A 22650-nucleotide genomic window follows, 5' to 3' on the forward strand; every position below is an offset into this window, starting at 1 on the left:
AGGGGGCCGCATGCGGCCCGCAGGCCGTAGTTTGGGGACACCTGATCTAAATCCTTCTGCAAGTCTGTCCCTGGCCTTCCCAGTCCTCCTCCAAGGAAGCACAACAGCATCTGCCTCTGGACGCCTTCCATTCGAACCGTGGCCATTTTGTTCCGAAGGACATTAAACACTTCCCTTTCCTTTCCCCAAAGCCAACTCCTTAAAGCAGAGTTTTAGTTGTGAGTCATACGTATTTAAGTGGTTCCCAGAAAGTCATAAGGCAATGGTGCGTGCCTTTGAATGTTCACCGCTATATCTATTGGGAAGTATTTTTCTTCTGAAATTCCCTATTCCAAAAGAAGTTAAAAATATGCCAGCAGCTCTAAAGACCACCTTTAGAGCCAATCAGCACCTGCTGATGTTCATCTAGTCACTTAGATGAAAGATCCACCTGACAACTATTTACTTTAATAGTGAAGAAACACTTCATTGTTGGTATGAAAAGATAAAAGCATTTGGAGTTCTTCAATATATAAAATTAAGTCCCTTGAGACACAAAATTTGCTGCAGAAAAATGGTGAATTAGAGTTTATTCATAAGCTCTTTCAGGTACTGAGTTTAGATCACTAGAAAATAACATGGGCAGAACAGCTTTTACATTTTAAGTGGGTTTTATCAAGTCACAATGGCAGCATTTTTTTTTTAACTTTGGGAATATGTTCCAAAACTTTAAGCAAATCTGTGAGGCACATAAATCGGTACCCAAATTTGTACTTAATTCATGGCCTTGCAGGGAAACATATCGTGATTAGGACAGGCTAAGTAAAGTGAATCGCATCATGGTTATCACTACCCCTTGCAGAGCACCTTCAATGTGTCGTGCACTATATAACAGACTTCATTTCTCGTTGTAATTAACCCTACAAAGTTGGCTTACAAATGAAATAACAGAAGCAAAGAAAGTTGAGGTTGCTTATTCTTGGTCACCCAGCTAGGAAGTATCTGAGCCAGGGATCAAATCCAGTGCCGTCGGGCCAGAGATCATCAATAAATTGACCAGAGACCATCAATAAAACCCAGTTAGGAAGTATCTGAGCCAGGATTCAAATCCAGTGCTGTCCGGCCAGAGACCATCAATAAATTGGCCAGAGACCATCAGTAAAGCCCAGCTAGGAAGTATCTGAGCCAAAATTCAAATCCAGTGCCATCCGGCCAGAGACCATCAATAAAGCACACCCTGTGCCTTCTTTCCACCTGATGTAGGGATTGACGCATCCAAGGAGGAGAACGAATCTTGTTATTAACTGCCACCAGCACCGCGGGCATGCGCAGGGAGACCACCCCCCAACCCGAAAACATCTTCCGGTGGAGAAAGGGTTTAGAGGGAAAAAAAAAAAAAAAAAAAAAGACTTCCTTGTTTACAAGGAGATCAGGCTGCAAAGTCTGATATTAGATTAGAACCTACCCCAAACCTTAGGATCACTTAGAGGACTTAGCAACCCCCGTAGAGATTCTGACTTAGCTGGGTCTTCAGGGAGTCAAAGCACCAGAATTTTTAAAGAGATGTCTATATGATTCTCATGAACACCCATTGAGAACCAAGGCAAGAGCGTGTGTATGTGTGTGTGTGTGTGTGTGTGTGTGTGCGCGCGCGCGCGCGCGCTTAGACAATATCAGTTATTTTTCCTTCTTACACAAGTCAGGCAAAATTTGACGCACAGGAACTACAAGGTTAGTGGGAAAGGCAGAAGCCTGGACTCTGTTACCTGGGCGGTATCTTCCATGAGGCCACGAATCTTCTCCACGACGTCGTTGCGCCGGTGCTGGCGCAGGGCGCTGATGAGCTGCGCGAGGCTGGCCTCGGGCCCCCGGATGGTCCAGTGCTGCAGAGCGGCGTAGGCGCGCTCGTGGTCCGCCGTGTACCCGTTGGAGAAAGCGGCCACCTCCCTCTCGCTAGCATTGCACAGAAACTGATAGATATCCTTCCACTGGCTTCCCACTTGAGCTGCTACAAGCTTCAAGATGTCAATACCTATTCCAGAGACAAAATGAAAAACGGAAAACAAATAAAAGCATGTGAGGGAAGGTCTTTTAAGGCCGCTGTTTTCATGAACTGAAAGAAGCAGGCTTATTGATAGACGTCAAAGGAATGCTTTGCCTCCTATAAGCACTTGGCACACGCAGCCCATCCTGGGGACAGTGAGGAAGGAAGCTGCCTGCAAATTTCAATTCCTGAATGTGGAACCAGAAGGAATAGCCCTGATAATATAATAAATCGCCCCTAAAAAGATGTTTTGAAAGCCAAACCCAAACAAAGTAACAAGAGTAATTCCTTTGTAACTAATAAAAGAAAAAAAAATTTTTTTTTTTTTTTTTTTTTTTTTGCATTTTTCTGAAGCTGGAAACAGGGAGAGACAGTCAGACAGACTCCCGCATGCGCCCGACCGACCGGGATCCACCCGGCACGCCCACCATGGGGCGAGGCTCTGCCCACCAGGGGGTGATGCTCTGCCGATCCTGGGCGTCGCCATGTTGCGACCAGAGCCACTCTAGCGCCTGAGGCAGAGGCCACAGAGCCATCCCCAGCGCCCGGGCCATCTTTGCTCCAATGGAGCCTTGGCTGCGGGAGGGGAAGAGAGAGACAGAGAGGAAGGCGCGGCGGAGGGGTGGAGAAGCAAATGGGCGCTTCTCCTGTGTGCCCTGGCCGGGAATCGAACCCGGGTCCTCCGCACGCTAGGCCGACGCTCTACCGCTGAGCCAACCGGCCAGGGCCAGAAAAAAAAATTTTTTTTAAAGAACCAAATAAATTAGAGGCTCCCAGACTAAAAAAGCGGTGACTTCAATAAATCTAGGAAAACGTAAGCCATAGATGAAAACTGCAATGGCGTCTGTCCAGCACTGTCTGGGTAAAGGGTGTTCAGATTTCAGCAACAGTGCCCATGTCAACTGACAATCTACCCAGCTGTTTAGCCCCATGGAGGTGTTCCTTAAGAACTTCTGACTTTCTGGCCCTGGCCAGTGGCTCGTCCACCAGCATATGGATGTCCCAGGTTCGATTCCAGTGAGGGCACACAGGGGAGGCAACCATGCTTCTCTTCCCCTCCCACACCCCTTTCTCTACCTCTTCCCTCCCCCAGCCAGTGGTTCGATTGGGTTGAGCTCATGGCCCCAGTGCTCAGGATTGGTCCCAGCACCACAGCCTCAGGCACTAAACACAGCTCAGTAGGGAGCATCCCCCAGCCGGGTTGCTGGCTGGGTGGATCCTGTCGGGGCATATGCAGGAATCTATCTCTCCTCCTCTCACCTAAAAAAAGAAAAAGAACTTCTGACTTTCTGTGTTCTAATTGATACTCAGGAAGCAATTTTCTGATCTATTATTTTGTCTCCCAAATTGACTTGCCATTATAATGAAGACAACAGCCAAAATGAATGACACTATAATAACAATAGCTGTTATGTTCCAGGCATTATATTAAGACATGAGCTCACTGAACATCTTTATAGAGCATTAACATTCCAACTACACAGGTAGGAAAAAAAAAACACTTCGGAAAGTTATTCAGTTTGTCCAATATTACAAAGGTAGGTAGGTTGGATGCTAGGCCCGACATACAGGGTAATGTTACGTATTGTCATTCTGGTTCATCAGTCACTGATAAACTCAGTCAGTGTGGGTTTTGCAGTCCTCAGATTTGATGCATACAGGGTGAAACGCTGAAATCAAATCTCGGAGTCTGCAAACTCAGGACAGGCGCCTGGCACGGGACTCTATAAGGAGCAGCGTTCCCTGAGTGGCATACTCTTTACTGAACCTTCTCTCTGCAATTACATGATGGCTTTGCCCAAATTTATTCACAGGGTGTGTGTGGAACCTCACAGTAAGGGCTCTGGTAGTTTATCCAACAGGCGGGCAAGTCCTCTGAGTCAACACCATGTCTTCCAGTGAGGCCATGCATACATGCCCTGATACGAGAGTTACTATAGTTAAAATGCCTAAGAACATTTGCTACTTGATTAAAAAAAATGGGGTCATGTTCCCAAATGAAGTTTAGTGAAGAAAGGTAAAAGAAGAGAATAAAGGGGGGAGGGCTTTTTGACATGAATCAGTTATTGGGGGATATATTTACAAATTTAAATTGAGCTATCGATTTCTGCCTAAGAAAAAAATATTAATTCTACAATTGTCTTTGAAAATGGAAGACTCTGGTTCTTCAATATAAATCCTTACACTAGCCTGACCAGGTGGTAGTGCAGTGGGTAGAGCATCGACCTGGGATGCTGAGGACCCAGGTTCGGAACCCCGAGGTCGCCCACTTGAGCATGGGGTTACCAGACTGAACAGGGGATCATCGATATGACCTTGTGGTCACTGGCTTGAAGCCCAAGGTCATTGGCTTGAGCATGGGTCACTAGTTCAGCAGGAGCCTCGGTCAAGGCACATATGAGAAGCAATCAATGAACAACTGAAGTGACATAGTTGATGCTTCTCATCTCTCTCCTTCCTGTCTGCCTCTCTCTTGCTAAAAAAAGTAATAATAATAAATAAATAAATAAAATTTTTATTCTACCACGCAGTCTTATTGAAGCAGATGATTTAGAAGGCTGCATACACACCCTGAATCAACCTCCCAAAAGTGGTTTTTAAAAAGGAGATTCTTAGTAGAGGCTGCTTGTCAACTGTAAAAGTAGAATGCCACAAATTGAGACATTACTGTACTTCTCATGCTGTTTTCCTTGGCAATATAAAATATACTTGAACCAGTTTCTTTTAGTTTCATAGTTGTGTTTAGCCAGATACAGAGCTTTCGATTTCAAGCAAACAGACTCCTCAAAAAAACCCACAGGTAACTTTGAGGAGTAAGGCAGCTCTTTGTGGTTGATGTGGTAGAAGGTGCCAAACACCAAAAGGCTTATTAGTCCCTGAATCTTAATTTAGGTCAATTTGACTAAGGTCCACAGTGTCTTACATGAAAACATGACTGTGTTTTCCTGTATGTGGGTCCATTGCTTAAATCTTCATAATGCCAATGACAGTGTGGCTTTGGGCAAACCACTAACTGTCATGTCCATTTCCTCATTTGTACAATGGAGATACTCACTAGGGTCCCTGGGGATGAGCTGATTAGCATTTTCTATAGAGTTGATTTATTTTTGGAAGTACCCCATCATTATAAATACTCCATAGACTGGGCACAATAACTTAAGACTTAAATGCATTTCTGATGCAAATACACAGCCTTTATAGAGTAATTACAGAGTTGAAAAGGCTTAAGCCTAATGACAGCTCCTTCTTCCAAAACACAGTATTTATACTTTTTTTTTTTTCAGGCCACAAAATAAAGGGGAAAAAAAAGAAAAACACAAAGAATAGATACAATGAGATTTTCCTTCAACTGAACTTGACTGGAAGTTAAATTTAAGGCCTACAAACCAGTTTTCATCTTATTCTTCACTAGGAAAACATGGAGTCACCTCACGTGAACTGACCTGGTCCACAACATCCTACGCCACTGCCCTCTCCCACTATGGCAGGTGATCAATCGAAAGATGGCAGAGACAACGGCTCCCTCTGGAGACACCAGCCTTTCCCCCTGGCGTACAATCACAAAACCTCGGCACAGGAAGGGAGACCAGCCCGAACTCCCCGTGCGTCCCATGCGCCTTGTCCCCACCTCATCACCAAGAAGAAAAGAAACACCTGCAAAATATTTCAGGAGAATTTCTTGAGCAGCCACTCTGTATGACTGTGTTTACTGGCCAGAGAGTCCAACTAGAATATGTATTAACAGCGATGAAACACAAAAGTGTTCCCTTTAGAAAAACATTGTAGGCAAAACTAAATACAACAATAGCAAAAAGCAGCAGGGCAGTGAAACCAAAGTGAAGTACATCGTTATCTCTGGAGGAAGAGAAGAGAAGGTTACTGGCGAGGTGCACAGAAGAGAGTCACAAGGTTCTGTTTCTAAGCTGGATGGTAAGAAAACGGGTCTTTTTATTTTGTAATTTTCAATGCTTATTTTATTATTCCTTTATTTTTATTTTTTTACAGAGACAGAGAGAGAGTCAGAGAGAGGGATAGACAGGGACAGACACAGGAACGAAGAGAGATGAGAAGAATCAATCATCAGTTTTTCATTGCGAGACCTTAGTTGTTCATTGATTGCTTTCTCCTATGTGCCTTGACCGTGGGGCTACAGCTGACCAAGTAACCCCTTGCTAGAGCCAGCGACCTTGAGTCCAAGCTGGTGAGCTTTTTCAAACCAGATGAGCCCACACTCAAGCTGGTGACCTGGGGGTCTTGAACCTTGGTCCTCCACATCCCAGTCTGACGCTCTATCCACTGTGCCACCACCTGGTCAGGCTTTATTATTCCTTTTTAAACTGTATAGATAACACATGCATATATAGAACATGTATTTTTATATAGTTTATATAGCTATATACTATTATGTGGGATATAAATAATTTTTAAGTAATTTTCTTGATGAGGAATCTTATGGAAAAAGGTTGCTGTCCAGTTCTAAGTCACCCAGCTAGCTAGCAGTAGGTACCTCTGTTGTGGTTAATAAAGAATGCAGTGGTACAGGGGAGCCCGAATGCCCACTGGAATTATATTCCTCACAGTCTTCTAGACTATAGTACATATGAACGCACTCGGGCTTGGCCACAGCGTGTGTGCTTCTTCCTGGCCTGTGATTACCGACCAAGCAGAGGCTGAGAAGGTTTTCTCTGCAATCAGCAGGTAAATTTTTTTTCTTTAAAACTATGGCACCTATGATATTCTAAAAAGAAGAAGACAGTAAACTTTTTCTGTAAAAGTCAACAATAAATATCATTAGTTTAGGCTTTGAGAACCACACGATCTCTGTCGCAGCTCCACTTGGTTGTTAACGTGAAAGCGGCCTTAGACAATACAAATGAGTGTGGCTGTGTCCTAAGTGAGGCCTTCTTTACAAAAAGCTAATATTGGGTTTGATATGGCAAGTACTGTAATGTAGTTCACCAACCCCTGAAACTTTAGCAATTTAAAGAGACCTAGACTAGGCCCTGAGTGGGAGAGCATCGGCCTGGCATGTGGATATCCTGGGTTCAATTCCCAGTCAGGGCACACAGGAGAAGCACCCATCTGTTGTTTCTCTACCACTCCCCCTCTCGCTTCTCTCTCTCTCTCTCTCTCTCTCTCTCTCTCTCTCGCGCGCGCGCGCGCTCGCTCTCCCCTTCTTTCTCTCCTCCTCTCCTCCTGTAGTCAAGGCTTGATTAGAGCAAGTTGGCCCCAGGTGCTGAGGATGGCTTCATGGTCTCTGCCTCAGGCTCTAAGAAGAGCTCAGTTGCTGAGCAATGGAGCAAGGGCCCCAGATGGGCAGAGCATTGCCCCTAGTGGGCTTCCTGGGTGGATCCCAGTCGGGGTGCCTGTGAGAGTCTGTCTCTGCCTCCCCTCCTCTCACTAAAAAAATTTTAAAAATAAAAGAGACCTAGACTATTGAATGGCATAGTGATTTAGAAAAGCATTTCGTTAAAGAAAACAAGAATACATGGGCACGCGCACACACAACAATAAAAGTTTCCACCCCAGTTATTAACCTTAATGTGAAATAAAAGTAAATGAAACAAAGACCAGTTCTCTGCTTGGTCATCTCTCCCATCAGAGCTAGCTTCCATTTAGACAGAAGACAGTTGCTGTGTGTTAAACTGACCTGAATTGTTTAGCTGAATGTGATGCCAAGTTTCTTCTTTTCTTAGGTTGAAAAGCAATACAACCTTCCACCCACCGAAGCAGTGATAAACAGAGGCGTGGAGTTTAACTTTGCTTTGTGTCTGATGTCAGATCCTGGAGCTCTGGGAGTGGCTCAGGTTTCTAAACAAGTTATCGAGGGCATCCAGGCCTATAAACCGGAGTGTGTGCTTTGCCAGCAGTGGTGTGTGCTCAGGTGGCACTGGCTCCAAGTAAACGGCTTGTAAATTTTAAGATGTAAGTAGTGAATAGATCACAAACTTGACAGTCACAAGAAATGGTTTCCAACTCCATGACCTTGGGCCAATGACAACCTCAGAGATTTTAGTGTCGATACCAGTAAAATGAAAATACCACCTCTCATACAGCGGGTAAGCATGTTTATGGAACCAAGTATTAAAACCACCAATCACAGCACCTCAGTGCACACGGGTGCTCCTACCCCATCCCGTCCACTTCTGCATGGACAACTATCACTGGACAATAAGAGGTGAGAGGGACTCCACATAGACCAGCGGTTCTCAACCTGTGGGTCGCAACCCCGGTGGGGGTCGAACGACCAAAACACAGGGGTCGCCTAAAGCAATGTGATTACATTCCGAATCATAACTGTAGCAAAATTACAGTTATGAAGTAGCCACCAAAATTATTTTTTGGTTTGGGGGTCACCGCAACTTGAGGAACTGTATTGCGGGGTCACGGCATTAGAAAGGTTGAGAACCACTGACATAGACAAAAGTTTTAACTCCAGAATTACAGGTGCTGAACAAGGAAGCCAGGCACCAGAATCCTGGCTTTCTGTGCTTTTCAGAACCTCACAGTACGTGTTAGAAGGGGCTCCACTGCCCAGGACGGGCATCATCCACAGAAAGATCAATGTGAAAACAAAGACCATGTGCGGCCACCCCCACAGTGTCCCGGTTGACGCTGCCCAGGTCCAGTGAGAGACAGGCACGAGACGATCGGCTGGGTAATTATGGAAAAAATGGCATTCTCCGGTGCATTATAAAACCCTGAATTAGATGTTATCTGGTGACAGCCCTCTTCTGAGCTCAGTGCGAGCTGAAGTATGCAAACAAGGCTCGCTGCTCTTTTCATGGAAACCTGAATTGACCTTTATAATAAGAGAATGTATTAAAGCTCTCTCCTTTTGGAGATACACATCTGAAATGAATGCCACCATTAAGAGCCCGTATGAAAGCCATCCCCGGACGAGGTATGGAGGACAGTGATGACAGAGCCAAGGAAACAAAGGCCGCCTGTCACCCACGGCCCAGCACGTGGGGTTTCACGCTGCACGACCCGACTTCGCCCCAAAAGGGTACGCGGAGAAATAAAATACGGTGATAAGCTTTTTCACAGTACCAAGTGGTCGTCATTTACAAAGTACAGCATTCTCACGGCATCCCCCCAAATTGTTCACTGTCATGTCAGTTCTCATTATATATGCTTCCAGAAAGAGAGGTACAGGGACAAACAATGGGAAAATTCCTGTGTAGGTAACTAATGCTCAACCTCGTCCCAGGACAGAGGGCTCCGCCCAGGCACTGCGGTTTCCTGAGACACACCGGTGAGAATCAGGAGGGGTGAACTCAAGGCTACTTTCCTTTACCGCTGCCCAGATCCCCGGCACCCCCGCGGACATGCTCTTTATTCTAATGTGCTGTGACCTGAGGCTCTCAAATTACTGATACAAGGGCAAAAAGAAGGCCATAATATATGCACAGAACAGCGTAGGTCAAGTTTGGGAATTTGAATAATAGCCTGGCTTTAGCATCCTTAGAATCAATGTTCTTCCCTGTAGAATGGTAATTTTCTGCCCACCTTTTGCCCAAGCCTCACATCTGTCTTCATTACTGCTATCCGCAGGACCTCCAAGAGCTTAGCACGTAATAGAAGTACAATGAGTATCTTTGAATGAATTAATTAATGAACGAGTTTTTGTTTTCCCTCCCTTCTTGCCTGAAAGCCTCCACCACTTACCATCCCGTTATTAGCTTCTGTAACAAGCCGGGAAGTACCTGAGCAGCCACAGACCCGCACACCTCTGCCGTGTGGGCCCGCCAGATCTCCAGTCATTGTAATAATGACAAGGAAGGCCCACGGAGTGGTCACCAATGGGTGGGACCCCGGAGGCACGGAAACCCAGTGCTGTGCAGCAACCTCTCCCTCTCCCGGTGCCCTCTTCCCATATAGGGCAGTCCCCAGCGTCCACGTCCAGGACCAGAGCTCAGCAAGAACAAAGTTTCATGGGTTCTCCCTTGGCAGCAAAATCCTCCTGCGGAAAGGAGCCATCCAGGTGATTGTCTGGCCTGATAACGGGGTAAGTGCTCTAAAAGTGACAACCTCACATGTAGACGTGCTGTTGCATTAGGCAGCATGTCACAGGATGGATCGAAAATGGCATCAACAGGGATCACTCCCAGCGCAGCACACAGGAAACTGCTTCCTTAGCTCTGGGAACTTGGTTTGCCTTGAGTTAGAAAAAAAATACTGCTTTCTCAGCCCAGACAGGCAGAGCATCACCTGGTAGGGGGCTTGTCAGCTAGACCCCGGTCAGGGCGCATGCAGGAGTTTGTCTGCCCCCCCAATTCTCACTTAACAATAAAAATTTCTTTTAAAAAATACTGCTTTCCTAGCTGTTACAAATATTGAAGGAAATATTTAGATTTCATTTTAAACCGAAAAAGTGATTTCTGAAACAAAATTAAACATTATCTTATTGAAGGTTCAACGGCCAAACTCAGGTGAATCTTGGAGGAGACTAAAAACCCACTGTGTAAGCCTCAGCTGGGTAACACAACTGGTTAGAGTGTCATCCTCATATGCCAAGGTTACGGGTTCAATCCCAGGTCAAGACACACGCTGGAATCAACCAATGAATGCACAAATGGATGGAACAACCAATCAATGTTTCTCTCTCTTTCTCAAATCAATAAATTTAAAATCATTTTTAAACCACTGTGTAAAATTCTCGTGAGTTAAATGGACAGAATATTTACCAAAGACAAACGCTATCAAAACAGACAGTTTCCCAGATGGAACAGTTATCACTGAGCCTGTGAGAAAAACTAATAATCCTTTATTTCCTTCCACAGAGGAAAACAAAATCCACAAATCTAAAATTGCCTCCCTTCTCCTAACCTTAGTCAGTGTCTGAAGCTGTTCATTTATTCATTCAACAAACATGCAGTGAGCACTTACTTGCTCCAGACACTATTCTAGGCACTGGGGATATGGCAGCGAACCAAGCAAGATAAAGTATTTTTTTCCTCCTGAAACCTGCATTCTACTGGGGGATGCAAGGAGAATAGAAAAAAAAAAAAAGTAATAAAATATTTAGTGTGTTAGGTAGGGAAGAATGCTATGGAGAAAAGGAGAATGGGGAAAGGGGCTGGAGGGGGCAGAGCTCAATTTTAGATCCAGGGTCATCTCCCCCATATCTAAAAGAAGAGCTCACTGGCATTGACCATTCTGATCAAGATCTAAAGCGGGTAAGGGGGGAAGCCGTGCAGGTATCTGGGGGAAGGGTTGGGCAGGAAGAGGGCGCGGCAGGACGGAGAGATGTTGGCATGGACGAGGAGGAGCAGGAGGCTGGAACCAGTGAGCCCGGGGGAGAGAAGCGGGCGTCAAGCTGGGACAAGTGGCAGGGCAGGAGCACAGCCCGCGTTGGACCGTCCGGGCTGCTGCCCGGAGTGCAATGGAGGTCACTGGAGTTAACAGAGAATGACATGGTCTGACTTCCATTTGAACAGATCGTTCTGGCTGTTGTGTCAAGAATAAACAAGACAGAAGTGGAGCAGCCAGTCAGAGGACACAGCAATGATCCAGGAGAGAGGTGACTGTGGCTGGGGCCAGTGTGGTAGATGTGGGAATGACAAGAAATGTCAGCGTTTGTATATATTTTAAAGGTAGAGCTGATTGGATTCACCAGTGGACCCAGGAGGGGGTGGGAAGGAAGGAAGGACAGGAATGAAGAATAGCTCTCAGGTTTTGGCCTCAGCAACCAGAAGACTAGAGGGGCCCCTTTCTGCAAGGGGAAGCGGACGTGGACGTATGGTTTGGGCTTCAGCTTTAGACGTCTTAAGAGCGGGTTGCCTATTAGACATCTGGCTCTGCCGAGCACACAGGAAGATATCCACAGGTTGAATTCAGGTACGAGATGCAGGCTGGATATGTGCCCTTGGGAATCACCAGCAGATAGAGAGTATTTTAAAGGCATGGGTCAGCAAGGGAGGAAGAGTGTGCAAGTCGAAAAGAGTGGTGTGTCCTGAGCCCTGGGCTTTCCACTGCTGAGATTGCAGGTTGAAGGAGAGCCTGCCAAGAAGACGTAGAAGGAAGAGTCTAAGAGGCGAGAGAAGCAGGAGGATGCGTCCAGGAGGCCAAGGGAAGGAAGTGTGTCGGGGAGAAGGGAATGGAGGTGCCCAATGCTGCCAGTGGGCCAAGCAGAGGAGACCTGAGCACTGAACAACGCGGTTCAAATCATGTTGTCAGACTCTATAGAAAAAGGGTCAGACTGGGGCTGATGCCAAGACATCCGAGTGCGTATTTCAGCCAACACCTTTTCACAGTTTAGTTGCTCTGGTGATTTTTCCTCAGTGGGATATAAATAATGGTATATCTCACAATCAGTTGCATCTTAGATTTGATGAAATATGGTTAAGAGTTATTCTTTTTTATTTCTAAATTAAACCCACTTTTTAAAATTCAACATAGCATCAACACATTAATATGTGGGACTCTGCACACACTGCAATGTTTACAACCAATTGGTCATGAAGAAAGATCAATAGAATTCTAGAAATTCCTCATACTCTGCAAAATCTGCACGCATAATACCCGAGCGGGTTGATTCGAGGACACTAATTTTTAAAGATTTTTTTTTCCTATTTGCATTTTAGCCCTCCGTGGAGAAAATGCTGATTTGTTTTTCAACATCCCAACTAGCTCAAAGTCAAAGGCTGCTAGGTAAATTATAGATTAAAATATACATTTAATGAAAATAAATACCTTCCTTCTGAAGCCTAGAGGAAGAAGTCATCCGTGGGTGGACCGGGGAAAAACAGAAGTCTCCAGTCCCCAGGGCAAAGGCCAGCCACCTCAGCTTCTTTGTCCCTGGCCACTTTATCCTCAGCCACACAGCTCGGGATAATGCTTTCTAAACTGCCGCAATAGAAGGCTTGTCTCCTACAACACTTCTCTGCGTTTTCTAATCCTCCAATATCCAAAGACGTTACACAGAAAGGAGTTGTCTGCTGGAAATGGCATTACTGGACGCAAAGGTGGACAAGGCAGGAGGGGTAAAGGGCGTGGGTAGAAACAGCCCACCTGGCCCTTCCGCTGTGAGGGGGCTGTGGCCCTGGCAGCTCGGGGGCGCCGCGCTGGCACAGCTGGCACAGCTGCCTCTTAAAGGGAATAATCTGCTCCCTTCAGCCTGGCTTTCTGGTGTTTACCCTTCAAGCCTAGGTCCCATAGGAAATCTGGGGTGACAGACAGGATGACTGTCTGGAATTTTTAGCCAGGGAGGTTTCTGGCAAAGGGAGGAGGACTTCTTTGGTCGCAGCCGCTGCTGCCTGGTCCTGAGAAAACCAAGTTCAACAGACGTGAGTTCAGGTTAGCAGGACTCCGTCACCTCTGACTTATTTGAAACAGCCCTGGTTGTTGTTTTTTTTAAAACAGCCTTCAGTCACTGGCTACTGGCTTTTGAATTCTTCCATTTCAAGCAATTCCCCCCCCCCCCTCAAAAAAACTAGGAAATCAGAACAACCTCTACAGAGGAAAACTCCTTATTGGTGACAATTTTGTGGTTGTTTCATTTCAGAACAAGCTGGGTTTTGTTACTAAGGGAAATACATTTTTCTTGATTGAGCATGGTAAAAAAAAAAAAAAAGAAAGAAAGAAAGAAAGAAAGAAAGAAAGAAAGAAAGAAAGAAAGAAAGAAAGAAAGAAAAAAATCAACCACAGAAACCTGGAAATCTCTAAATTAGAAAAATAAAAATCTAGACTTTTATAAATCCAGATTCTAAGAACCCAGGGGCAGTGTCTAGAGTCAGACTGGCGCCCGAGTGTAGAACCTGTATTGTCCCTGCCTGGCTGTGTGACAGTGGGCAGGCTAGTCTCTGTGCCTCCGTTTTTCCATCTATCAAATGGTAATGAGAGCGGGTCTACCTCACATGTTAAGAAAATTAAGTTAATCTTTATCAAATGCTTAGAACGAGATACGGTACCTGAAAAAGTATTCTATCAAAGCTTTGCTAAAACAAACAACGAAAATTTCATGGAAGCAGAAACCTTCCTCAGAAAGTTAGAAAAATATGTTCGTCGCCCCAGTCTATGTCATCTGGGCATCCTCAAATCACCCTGTGATCTACGTCAGCAGTAGCAAGCGCCCCATAGCCTTACTGTAGAAAAAGAAACGAAGGGGAGGGTTACTTATCGGATTCCTAACACACTGCATTTGCTGTTCATTTCTGAACATTGCATATGACAGTTTTAACTTTTTAGATGAAATGTTTTCTTAAGTCATACCTGAAACCCGATTGAAGAGTAGATTGATACTGTTCAAATACATACAGGGCACAGCTTCCAGGGTGCCCACCTAACCCCCTTGGGCTTGTTTTTTTATTATTATTATTACTTTTTTTTTTTTTACAGAGGCAGAGATAGACAGGGACAGACAGACAGGAACGGAGAGAGATGAGAAGCATCAATCATCAGTTTCTCGTTGGGCATTGCGACTACTTAGTTGTTCATTGATAGCTTTCTCACCTGTGCCTTGACCGCAGGCCCTCAGCAGACTGAGTAACCCCCTGCTGGAGCCAGCGACCCTGGGTCTAAGCTGGTGAGCTCTTTGCTCAAGCCAGATGAGCTCGCGCTCAAGCTGGCGACCTCAGGGTCTCGAACCTGGGTCCTTCCGCATCCCAGTCCGACGCTCTATACACTGCGCCACCACCTGGTAAGCTATTATTATTATTTTAATACAAATTTCTTTTGTGTATTTATACAAAAAAAAACAAAAACAAAATCGCATTCCACTCCTACAACTGGACTCTACCTTACTGCTTACTGTGGGGAGGGGAACAAAGTCGGCCGCGTTGTGAGCCTGGGAGATGCACTTCCTTCACAGCCCTCCAGAGAGACCAGTTCCCCGCCACGTGAGCAATCCTGAAGGAGGAACCACAGTTCAGTGTAAAAGGAAGAGTTTTCCCCGAGTCCGCTGCTGGGATTCACAGGGACGGAGCGGAGCAGAAAACAAGGTTGTTACGAGCAATACCTGTTTGTTCGCTAGGTAAGGCGCAGTGGGGTCGTGATTTGCTTTGATGGAGCACCGAGTTGTGGATGAGGGACAGGGTGGAAGAAATAAACATATATTAGCAAAAACCTCGGCGTCCAAAATAAAGCTTGGTTCAAGAACAGAGTCTGAGCCTTTTAAGTTAAGTGCTCTAAACAAATTCCGGCCTGGTTCTTCATCAACACTGTTTCCCCTAAGAACAGACTTTACACATTTAGGACACCGTTATGCAAATAAGAGGTTCAGCCACCAAGCCAGCTGGTCTGTACTTTAACTTTGCCTCTGGGTTTTGAGCCTGAAACACAGGAAGGGTTTGGTTGTGGGTTGTTTTCACCAGCACATTTCAGTGTTTGCATCATGGAAGGCTACGAGTTTAGAATGGAGGGAAGCATGAGACAGCCTTGAATCCAAGAGTTTCATCATCCAGGAGAGCAAAACCAGGCTGGCAAGGTCCCTCCCTTTGAACAGCTTCCCTCTCGCAGCAGTATGACCCCTCCCACTTGTCTCCTGGTGGGGTTTCCACCCCCACCCCCGCTTCCCTTGCCCACTTCCCCAGGCTGCACTATCTCCTCTCCCTATAGGAGCAGACCTGGTGCACCAAGCTCCTTCTCTCCACCTCTACAGTGCTGAGAATCAGATCCACGGGCCACGCTGTCATTTGCCGGCTCTTTTTGTACCAGCCAGCCAGCCCTTAAGACATTTTACGGCCACAGTTCCTAGTGCAGATGTTTTCTCTGCATCTCTTTCTCCTGGTCCATATGACTCATTCAATTTGACCCTTAATGGATTTCTACTTGGTTGGAAATTAGAGAAAGTGGCCTTTTTGCCCTGACCTCAGCTCTCCATGAAGGTTTCGGTACAGCTTAACTTCCTGACCTCCCTGTGGGGGGAGAGAAAGAAACGGAAGCTGGGCTAGCAGCTAAGGTGCACACCCAAGACGGACACATACCATGTCCCCTTTGAATTAGCAACTAACGACCATCAGCATTACCATGACGACATTCTGGGGAGAAACAAGCCAGAGGATGTTCCTCCTCTGAACATGCCTTCCGTTCCCTCTCCCTCTACTTCTTAAGGCCCTGGAAAAAGCCGAAGGACTAAGTTCTTTTGCTCCTCCAACCTCAGCCTCCAGTACCCTCACAGACAAGTGGCCTCACCATTTTCTCATTCAAGAAAGTTGAGTAACTGTTTTCCAACAGTGATAACCTCTGTACTGAGCAGAGCCCTGCAGTCCTTTGACTAAAGTAGCAGCAGGTGAACTATAAAGAGTACCCTGGCCCCAGACTCCTTTTTAACCCTACTGGCCACGTGGCCTTGGGCGAGTCGCCATCGCTCCCTGGATCTCAGTTTCAGCTTCTGCAAAGTGAGAGGATTGGACTAAATGAGTCTCCTCTAATCTGATACACACACACATACACACACACACACACACACACACGCAAACAACCACATGCACAGACACAATTCCCCATGACCTTCATTGCTCTCCAACCTGAAGTTTTTCTAAAACAAACATGTTTTATGTTACTAAAGCCTAGAAAACCCTAGCCTTAGGACAGTGCCTGGAACTTGGCATTCGAATACATATAATTAAATGAAAATAACACAAGTAAAGCAGTGTAATAGCGTCATTTTTGAAATTTCCTAATCTTTCCTTTGCTTTGGGGTCCCTTAAAGGTGAACTGATTATAAACCTCCCCCATCATTTTCAGAGTAGGACAGCACAGCGCACACAGGAAACGTTTACCTCACAGATTCTATTCCCCTGCTCCAGCCAGAGTACAACCAATTCAGGATCAGACAGAGTGACCATTGAGTTCCTCTTAAGGAAAATAAGCCAACGTCTGGACAATAACTCTCAAACAGGAGGAAAAAAAAAACAGAAGGAAAAAAAAACCCAGAACAGAGGGAGAAATATGTAACTAAGACAAGAGAATAGTTCTTCTCTTATCTAATATCTGTCACAGTATTTTTCCCTGAAGAAATTCATGGTTGTCATAGCGAAAGACAAATCCTGTGGAAAAGAGCTTTGCAGAAGCGTCGGCAGTGCCTGGTACCTGCAGGCAAGACCAGACACGGACACCGCCTTTCCGGAAGTGAAGTAAATTATTTCTCTAACTCTAACCTTTCATCCTCAGAGGAGTGACATTTTTTCTTCATTCTCAAGGATCACTTTTAGATCACCCTGCATACGTTTAAGCACAGAGTCTGAATAAATTACAAATGGCACGGATCACACTGGTCAACAGGTAATTTAAGAACTCCTTTACAGGGAAGAGTAATGTTCCAGATTAGAATATGAGGCCTTGGCTGGGTGGCTCAGTAGATAGAGCATCATCCTGGCGCACTGAGGTTGCAGGTTCAATTCTCAGTCAGGGCACATGTGAGAAGCAATCAATGAGTGCACAACCAAGTGGAACAACTAAGTGGAGTAACGAGTTGATGTTTCTCTCTCTCTCTCTCTCTCAAATCAATGGAAAATTAAAAATAAAGAAGTGTTAAAAAAATATATTTTCAGTTAAAGAAGGTTTCAAAGCCTATTATTACTCAGTACTTATCTCGACTGGGAGGGGCCTACTGCCAGCAAATGTGTACCCCGAAGCTGGCTGCTCCTTCAGGGGTGGACATGAGCTGCTGGCGCCTCGTCAGCCAGTCAACTTTCCCGAACCAGGTAACGCACGCACCCCTTGCGACCGATGCAGAGCTGTTTCCAGGAGTTCTGTTGGCGGCCGCTATTTCCTGGCCCACACGAGGAGACCAAGGTCTCTTTAGCACAAAACATCAGAAATGGGCGAGCACCTTGGACAGGGTTTCCCAACTCCTTTGCAATCCAGGCGACACACTTGAAGGAATGGAAGGACTCAGAACTGGACTTTCGTAATTACTGCTCAATCCCTCCCATGTTGTAAACATGTCTCACATTCTGAGCATGCAGAATCGGTGTGCCTTCTCTTGGTCCTCCCACACCACGTGTCCTGATTGAAGTGGAAATTTTAAAGCTCTTCTGTGTCACAGGAAGCACACAGCCCTTCTTCAGCATCAGTTGGGGATTAAGCTTGACCTCTCTGACCAGCAGCGGCCTGCGCTTCACTCTACAGTGCATGGCAGGACCACCCAGGGCAGCGTTTCCTTGACAGACATCAGTGTGACAGTATACTGATCACAATCCTCTCCTCATTTCACAAACCAAGTTGCATTTCCAAGACAGCGCTGTGCCCAGGATCGTCCATCCTTCCAGCAGCTAGCAGAACCAGATCGGGGACCCCACATTTCTCGCCCAGTCTCATTATTTCTGCTGCCCGCAGAACCTTCTTGTATGGCCTTTCCAGACTGAGCCCAGGCCTCCACTCAAGCATCTCGTACTTCTTAAAGGCACTGCATTTCAGATATCCTCAACCTGTGTAGCAGATTCTGCATCTCTCCCTTCCTCCTAACTCTTGAGCAGCACTACATAGATGGCAGGCTGAACGAAGAAGGTATTTGATGCGACTCCATTAATCCCTAATTTCCTCTGTAAGGAGAGCAGGGGTGGAGCTGGAGTCTAAAGCTGTATCTACTTCTGTTGGCCCCGCCCTCCACTCAAAGTCTATCAGTTCCGTGAGCAAAGAGATGAAAGATAGAAAGATTGAAGTCCATGTCGCCCTCTCTCCTCTGTGCTTCCAGTTTGTCTAAGAGATAAGCTCTAGCAAGTTCAGGACAGAGACACCTGTGAGGTGGCCCTACAAGGTAAGGTTGCAGTCTCCTGGTAAAAGCTGATCTCTGATAGGAGATGGAGGAATTGTAGAATAATTTTAAAAGGAAAAAACAAAAGTAACTGCCACCTTTTCCAAGCCCCCCCCCCCCCCCATCTGATGATTTCACTTTGTTGCTTATCCCTTTCGTGGACTGGGAGACGTTGGGCACTAATTGGCTCCACTGCCTCCTCCCCGCCCACCTCTGACCCCACCACGTGACTTCCACAGCTCCTCTGCTTAGGGCCACCCACAAGGCTCTTCAGCTTCCACTCTGCTTAAACGCAAACACCTGAGCATTTGCAAAGGTGCCTTGGCCTTTGAACTAGCGGGTTTCTCTCTTCTCGGGTCTCTCTCTTCTCATCACCCCGCTCTTCAATGTTCGGGGCCAAAGCGTTCCATTTCAAAGACGTGAATCAGATGGAAGACTATCAACAACCTTTCTGTAGCCGGTTTTCACATATTTCAAAGCACTGTTGTCTGGGAAGCCTCCTTAGCTCTGAAAAATAATTCTTCTTGAGTTTATGGCCATTTAGTATAAAGGACCCATCTTAAGATGTTTCTGTTTAAATCCCTAGCTCCCTGTATCATTGTAAGTCAAAAGAAAAAAAAAATTCCAACAAGTCAATGCCTTCAAAACAGTCCATATTGAAAAGAGTAAGTGGCTAAGTCCTGGGTGCTCTAGACCAATGTTATCTGATAGAACTTTCTGCGATGGAAATGTTCTACATCTGTCCCTGTCCAACGTGGTAACTACTACCAATGTGTGGTTACCGAGCACTTAAGCTGTGGCTGGTACAACTGAGAAACTGGGTTTTTAACTTTAGTTCATTTTAGTTTTAAATTTAATAGCTCATGTGATTACCACATAAGCCAGCAGAGCCTCAAGACCACCTCTCCTTGAACCATGTGCTACTGGCCCAGCATAGGGGACACACACTGAGAGCCAGTGTCCGCCGTCTCAGAGCTTATAAGCCAGGTGGGGAGACAAACCACAGACAGACCGTTAAAAGGTACAACGCGGCCCTGGCCATTTGGCTCAGCGGTAGAGCATCGGCCTGGCGTGCGGGGGACCCGGGTTCGATTCCCGGCCAGGGCACATAGGAGAAGCACCCATTTGCTTCTCCACACCCACCCCCTCCTTCCTCTCTGTCTCTCTCTTCCCCTCCCGCAGCCAAGGCTCCATTGGAGCAAAGATGGCCCGGGCGCTGGGGATGGCTCCTTGGCCTTGGCCCCAGGTGCTAGAGTGGCTCTGTTCGCGGCAGAGCGATGCCCTGGAGGGGCAGAGCATCGCCCCCTGGTGGGCAGAGCGTCGCCCCTGGTGGGCGTGCCGGGTGGATCCCAGTCGGGCGCATGCGGGAGTCTGTCTAACTGTCTCTCCCCGTTTCCAGCTTCAGAAAAATACAAAAAAAACAAAAAAAAAAGTTACAACGCAGTTAAGAGCTACAGGAATTAGGAAATAGAATCTTGGAATCTAGTTCTATAGAATGAGGACCTTGCCCTTTTGTTGCTGCGGGTACACAGCAGTCGCCTGGGAAGGAGCACCGTCCGTTTTCACAGTCCCTTCTGCAGACCATCACAGTCCCTTCTGCAGACCATCTCAGGGAGACGCTGTCTTTATATGTCATGCCCTTGCAGTAATTACACCCGAAAGGATTACTGCCCTTGTCAAATGCTGACTGTCTCCCTCAGGTTTGGAACTAAGAATGTGCTAATTAGGAACTAAGCCACTTTAAACAAAATAAACCCAATTTCTTTGTCTCACACCATTTCTCCTCATCGCCCGAAGTCTGAAAGGAAAGGAAGTGCCGTATGATGGAGCAGAGATGCCGTCCATTTTTGCTCCCCTGAGTTCCGTGCACAGCCTCCTCCTCCACAAGTAGTTTCAGGACAATTTCTACTCCTAGCCTGCCTTTCAAACTTCTCATCAGACTCCCTAGGGCAACAGGTTGCTGGGGACTCAACTTCACAGTTTCTCCAGATAGTCAGAGGGCCAATAAAGGAGAGAGGAGGGGAAGAAAAGAAGGAACGGTCCCTAGGAAGGACCCGTATTAGAAACAGCAATGAGAGAATAGCGGTTAGTTCTTCCCTCAGCTGTTCCCGATCTCAGCTGGGACTGGCCACAGTTCTGTCTCCCACAGTTAAAAGGAAGTGACTAAAATGACTGTCTAGAGACTTTGTTTCACTATCTTTACTTTTGTGCTTTATGTGACAAAACAGATCAGACAGAATATATTATTTTCCATGTAACCTCCCAATTAATGTGGACCCACAATCTTAATTCTGAATAAAACTGAACATGTTGAATGCCACCAACCCCATAATGTTGGGGTTCTACTACAAAAATATATGTAAGTTTAAACAACATATTGTTTCATTTAAACAACAAAAACATAACAAGTTGGCCTGACCAGAGTGTCAAGCTGGGATGCCGAGGACCCAGGTTCGAGACCCCGAGGTTGCCAGTTTGAGTGTTGGCTGATCTGGTTTGAGCAAAAGCTCACCAGCTTGGACCCAAGGTCACTGGCTCAAGCAAGGGGTTACTCGGTCTGCTGAAGACCCGCGGTCAAGGCACATATGAGAGAGCAATCAATGAACAACTAAGGTGTCGCAACGAAAAACTAATGATTGATGCTGCTCATCTCTCTCCGTTCCTGTCTGTCTGTCCCTGTCTATCCCTCTCTCTGACTCTCTCTCTGTCTCTGTAATAAAAAAAAAAAAGCATTCTTAAAAAAAAAAAAATAACAGATTGGGCGTTAACAATAGACTTAACATCCTGATGACACTTGAATCAGGTAATAAAACTCTTTGAGATTTGTGTGCATAAAAATTCTGAAGGGACTTCTGATGTCTTTTGAGGAAATAAATAGACACATTACAAGCGCCCGCGGTCCAATCCCAACTTACTAAGCATAAAATTGTTCTGACTTCACAAAGGAAGGAAGCATACAAAACACCGCAGCACGCTCAGCCTCCCATCCTCCTAGCCACAGAAGGCCGTATCTCATGTTTCCAACACTAGGATTCCGTGAAAGTAGAACTGCAGTTTTGTGGAGTTCAACTTTAAAAACCCCAAGTCCTTGATAGGCAGAGGGGGGTGAGTAGAGCCAAATAGAGAGGTTCTTGTCAAGAAAGACAGGAACCAATGAGCTAGCTTGAGAGTGCTGAGGGTCTATTTGAAGGGCAGGCATGAATAAGGTCTTACGCGACCCCTGACAGAATACCCAGGGCTAGGCAATTTTATCCTCACTCTCATCCTCATGAACAATTCAGTGTAAATGGACAAGGACCAGAGAAAGATCTTATTATACAGGATTACCTGCTGCCCAGAACTCACTGCAATCAGAACAATAAGATATTGTTTCTAGAGGTCTCTGAGCACATGGAATGGTTTTTGTTGAACAGAACCTCTCTTTGTAATGAGATTTTTACTTGGTTGAACCCTTGTGAACAGAATTTAGGAAGAATATACCTTCTTTAGAAAAACACCTTAAATATAGACATCCCAATGCAAAAACCTGGGGGGAAAGTTAAATTAATAGAAAAGATAGTTAGATCTGAATGAGATTGCAGTAATTCCCGCTTCTCCTTGGAAGATACATTCCAAGACCCCATGGGATGCCTGAAACTGCAGACAGTACCAAATCCTATTTATAATTACCACGTTTTTTCCTATCCACACCTATGATGAAGTTTAATTTATAAATTACCAACAAGAATAATAAAATAGGACAATTACAACAATATACTGTACTAAAGGGTCTGTGAATGCACTCTCTCTCTGTCTCAGTAAATCAGCAAAAACTTCTTTTTCCTTCATCACAATTTCACAGACAGAACTTTCATTCTCACCGTAGGTCTCAGCAACCTCAGCATATATTTTCTTTCCTTATTAAGTCATGAACTTTCACCTTTTC

At 45.7% G+C, this 22650-nt stretch overlaps 1 protein-coding gene across 1 annotated transcript in view; it reads right to left on the bottom strand.

Annotated features, from left to right (window-relative positions):
- Nucleotides 1–22650, bottom strand: part of TNFRSF21 (TNF receptor superfamily member 21) — a 73270-nt gene that overhangs the window by 22341 nt on the left and 28279 nt on the right. Inside the window, exon 4 of the mRNA XM_066252230.1 lies at nt 1746–2011. Within this exon, the coding sequence (XP_066108327.1) occupies nt 1746–2011 (266 nt within the window). The remainder of the gene's footprint in view (nt 1–1745; nt 2012–22650) is intronic.

This window comes from Saccopteryx bilineata, chromosome 1 (genome assembly GCF_036850765.1).
Source record: "Saccopteryx bilineata isolate mSacBil1 chromosome 1, mSacBil1_pri_phased_curated, whole genome shotgun sequence".
Lineage (NCBI taxonomy): Eukaryota > Metazoa > Chordata > Mammalia > Chiroptera > Emballonuridae > Saccopteryx > Saccopteryx bilineata.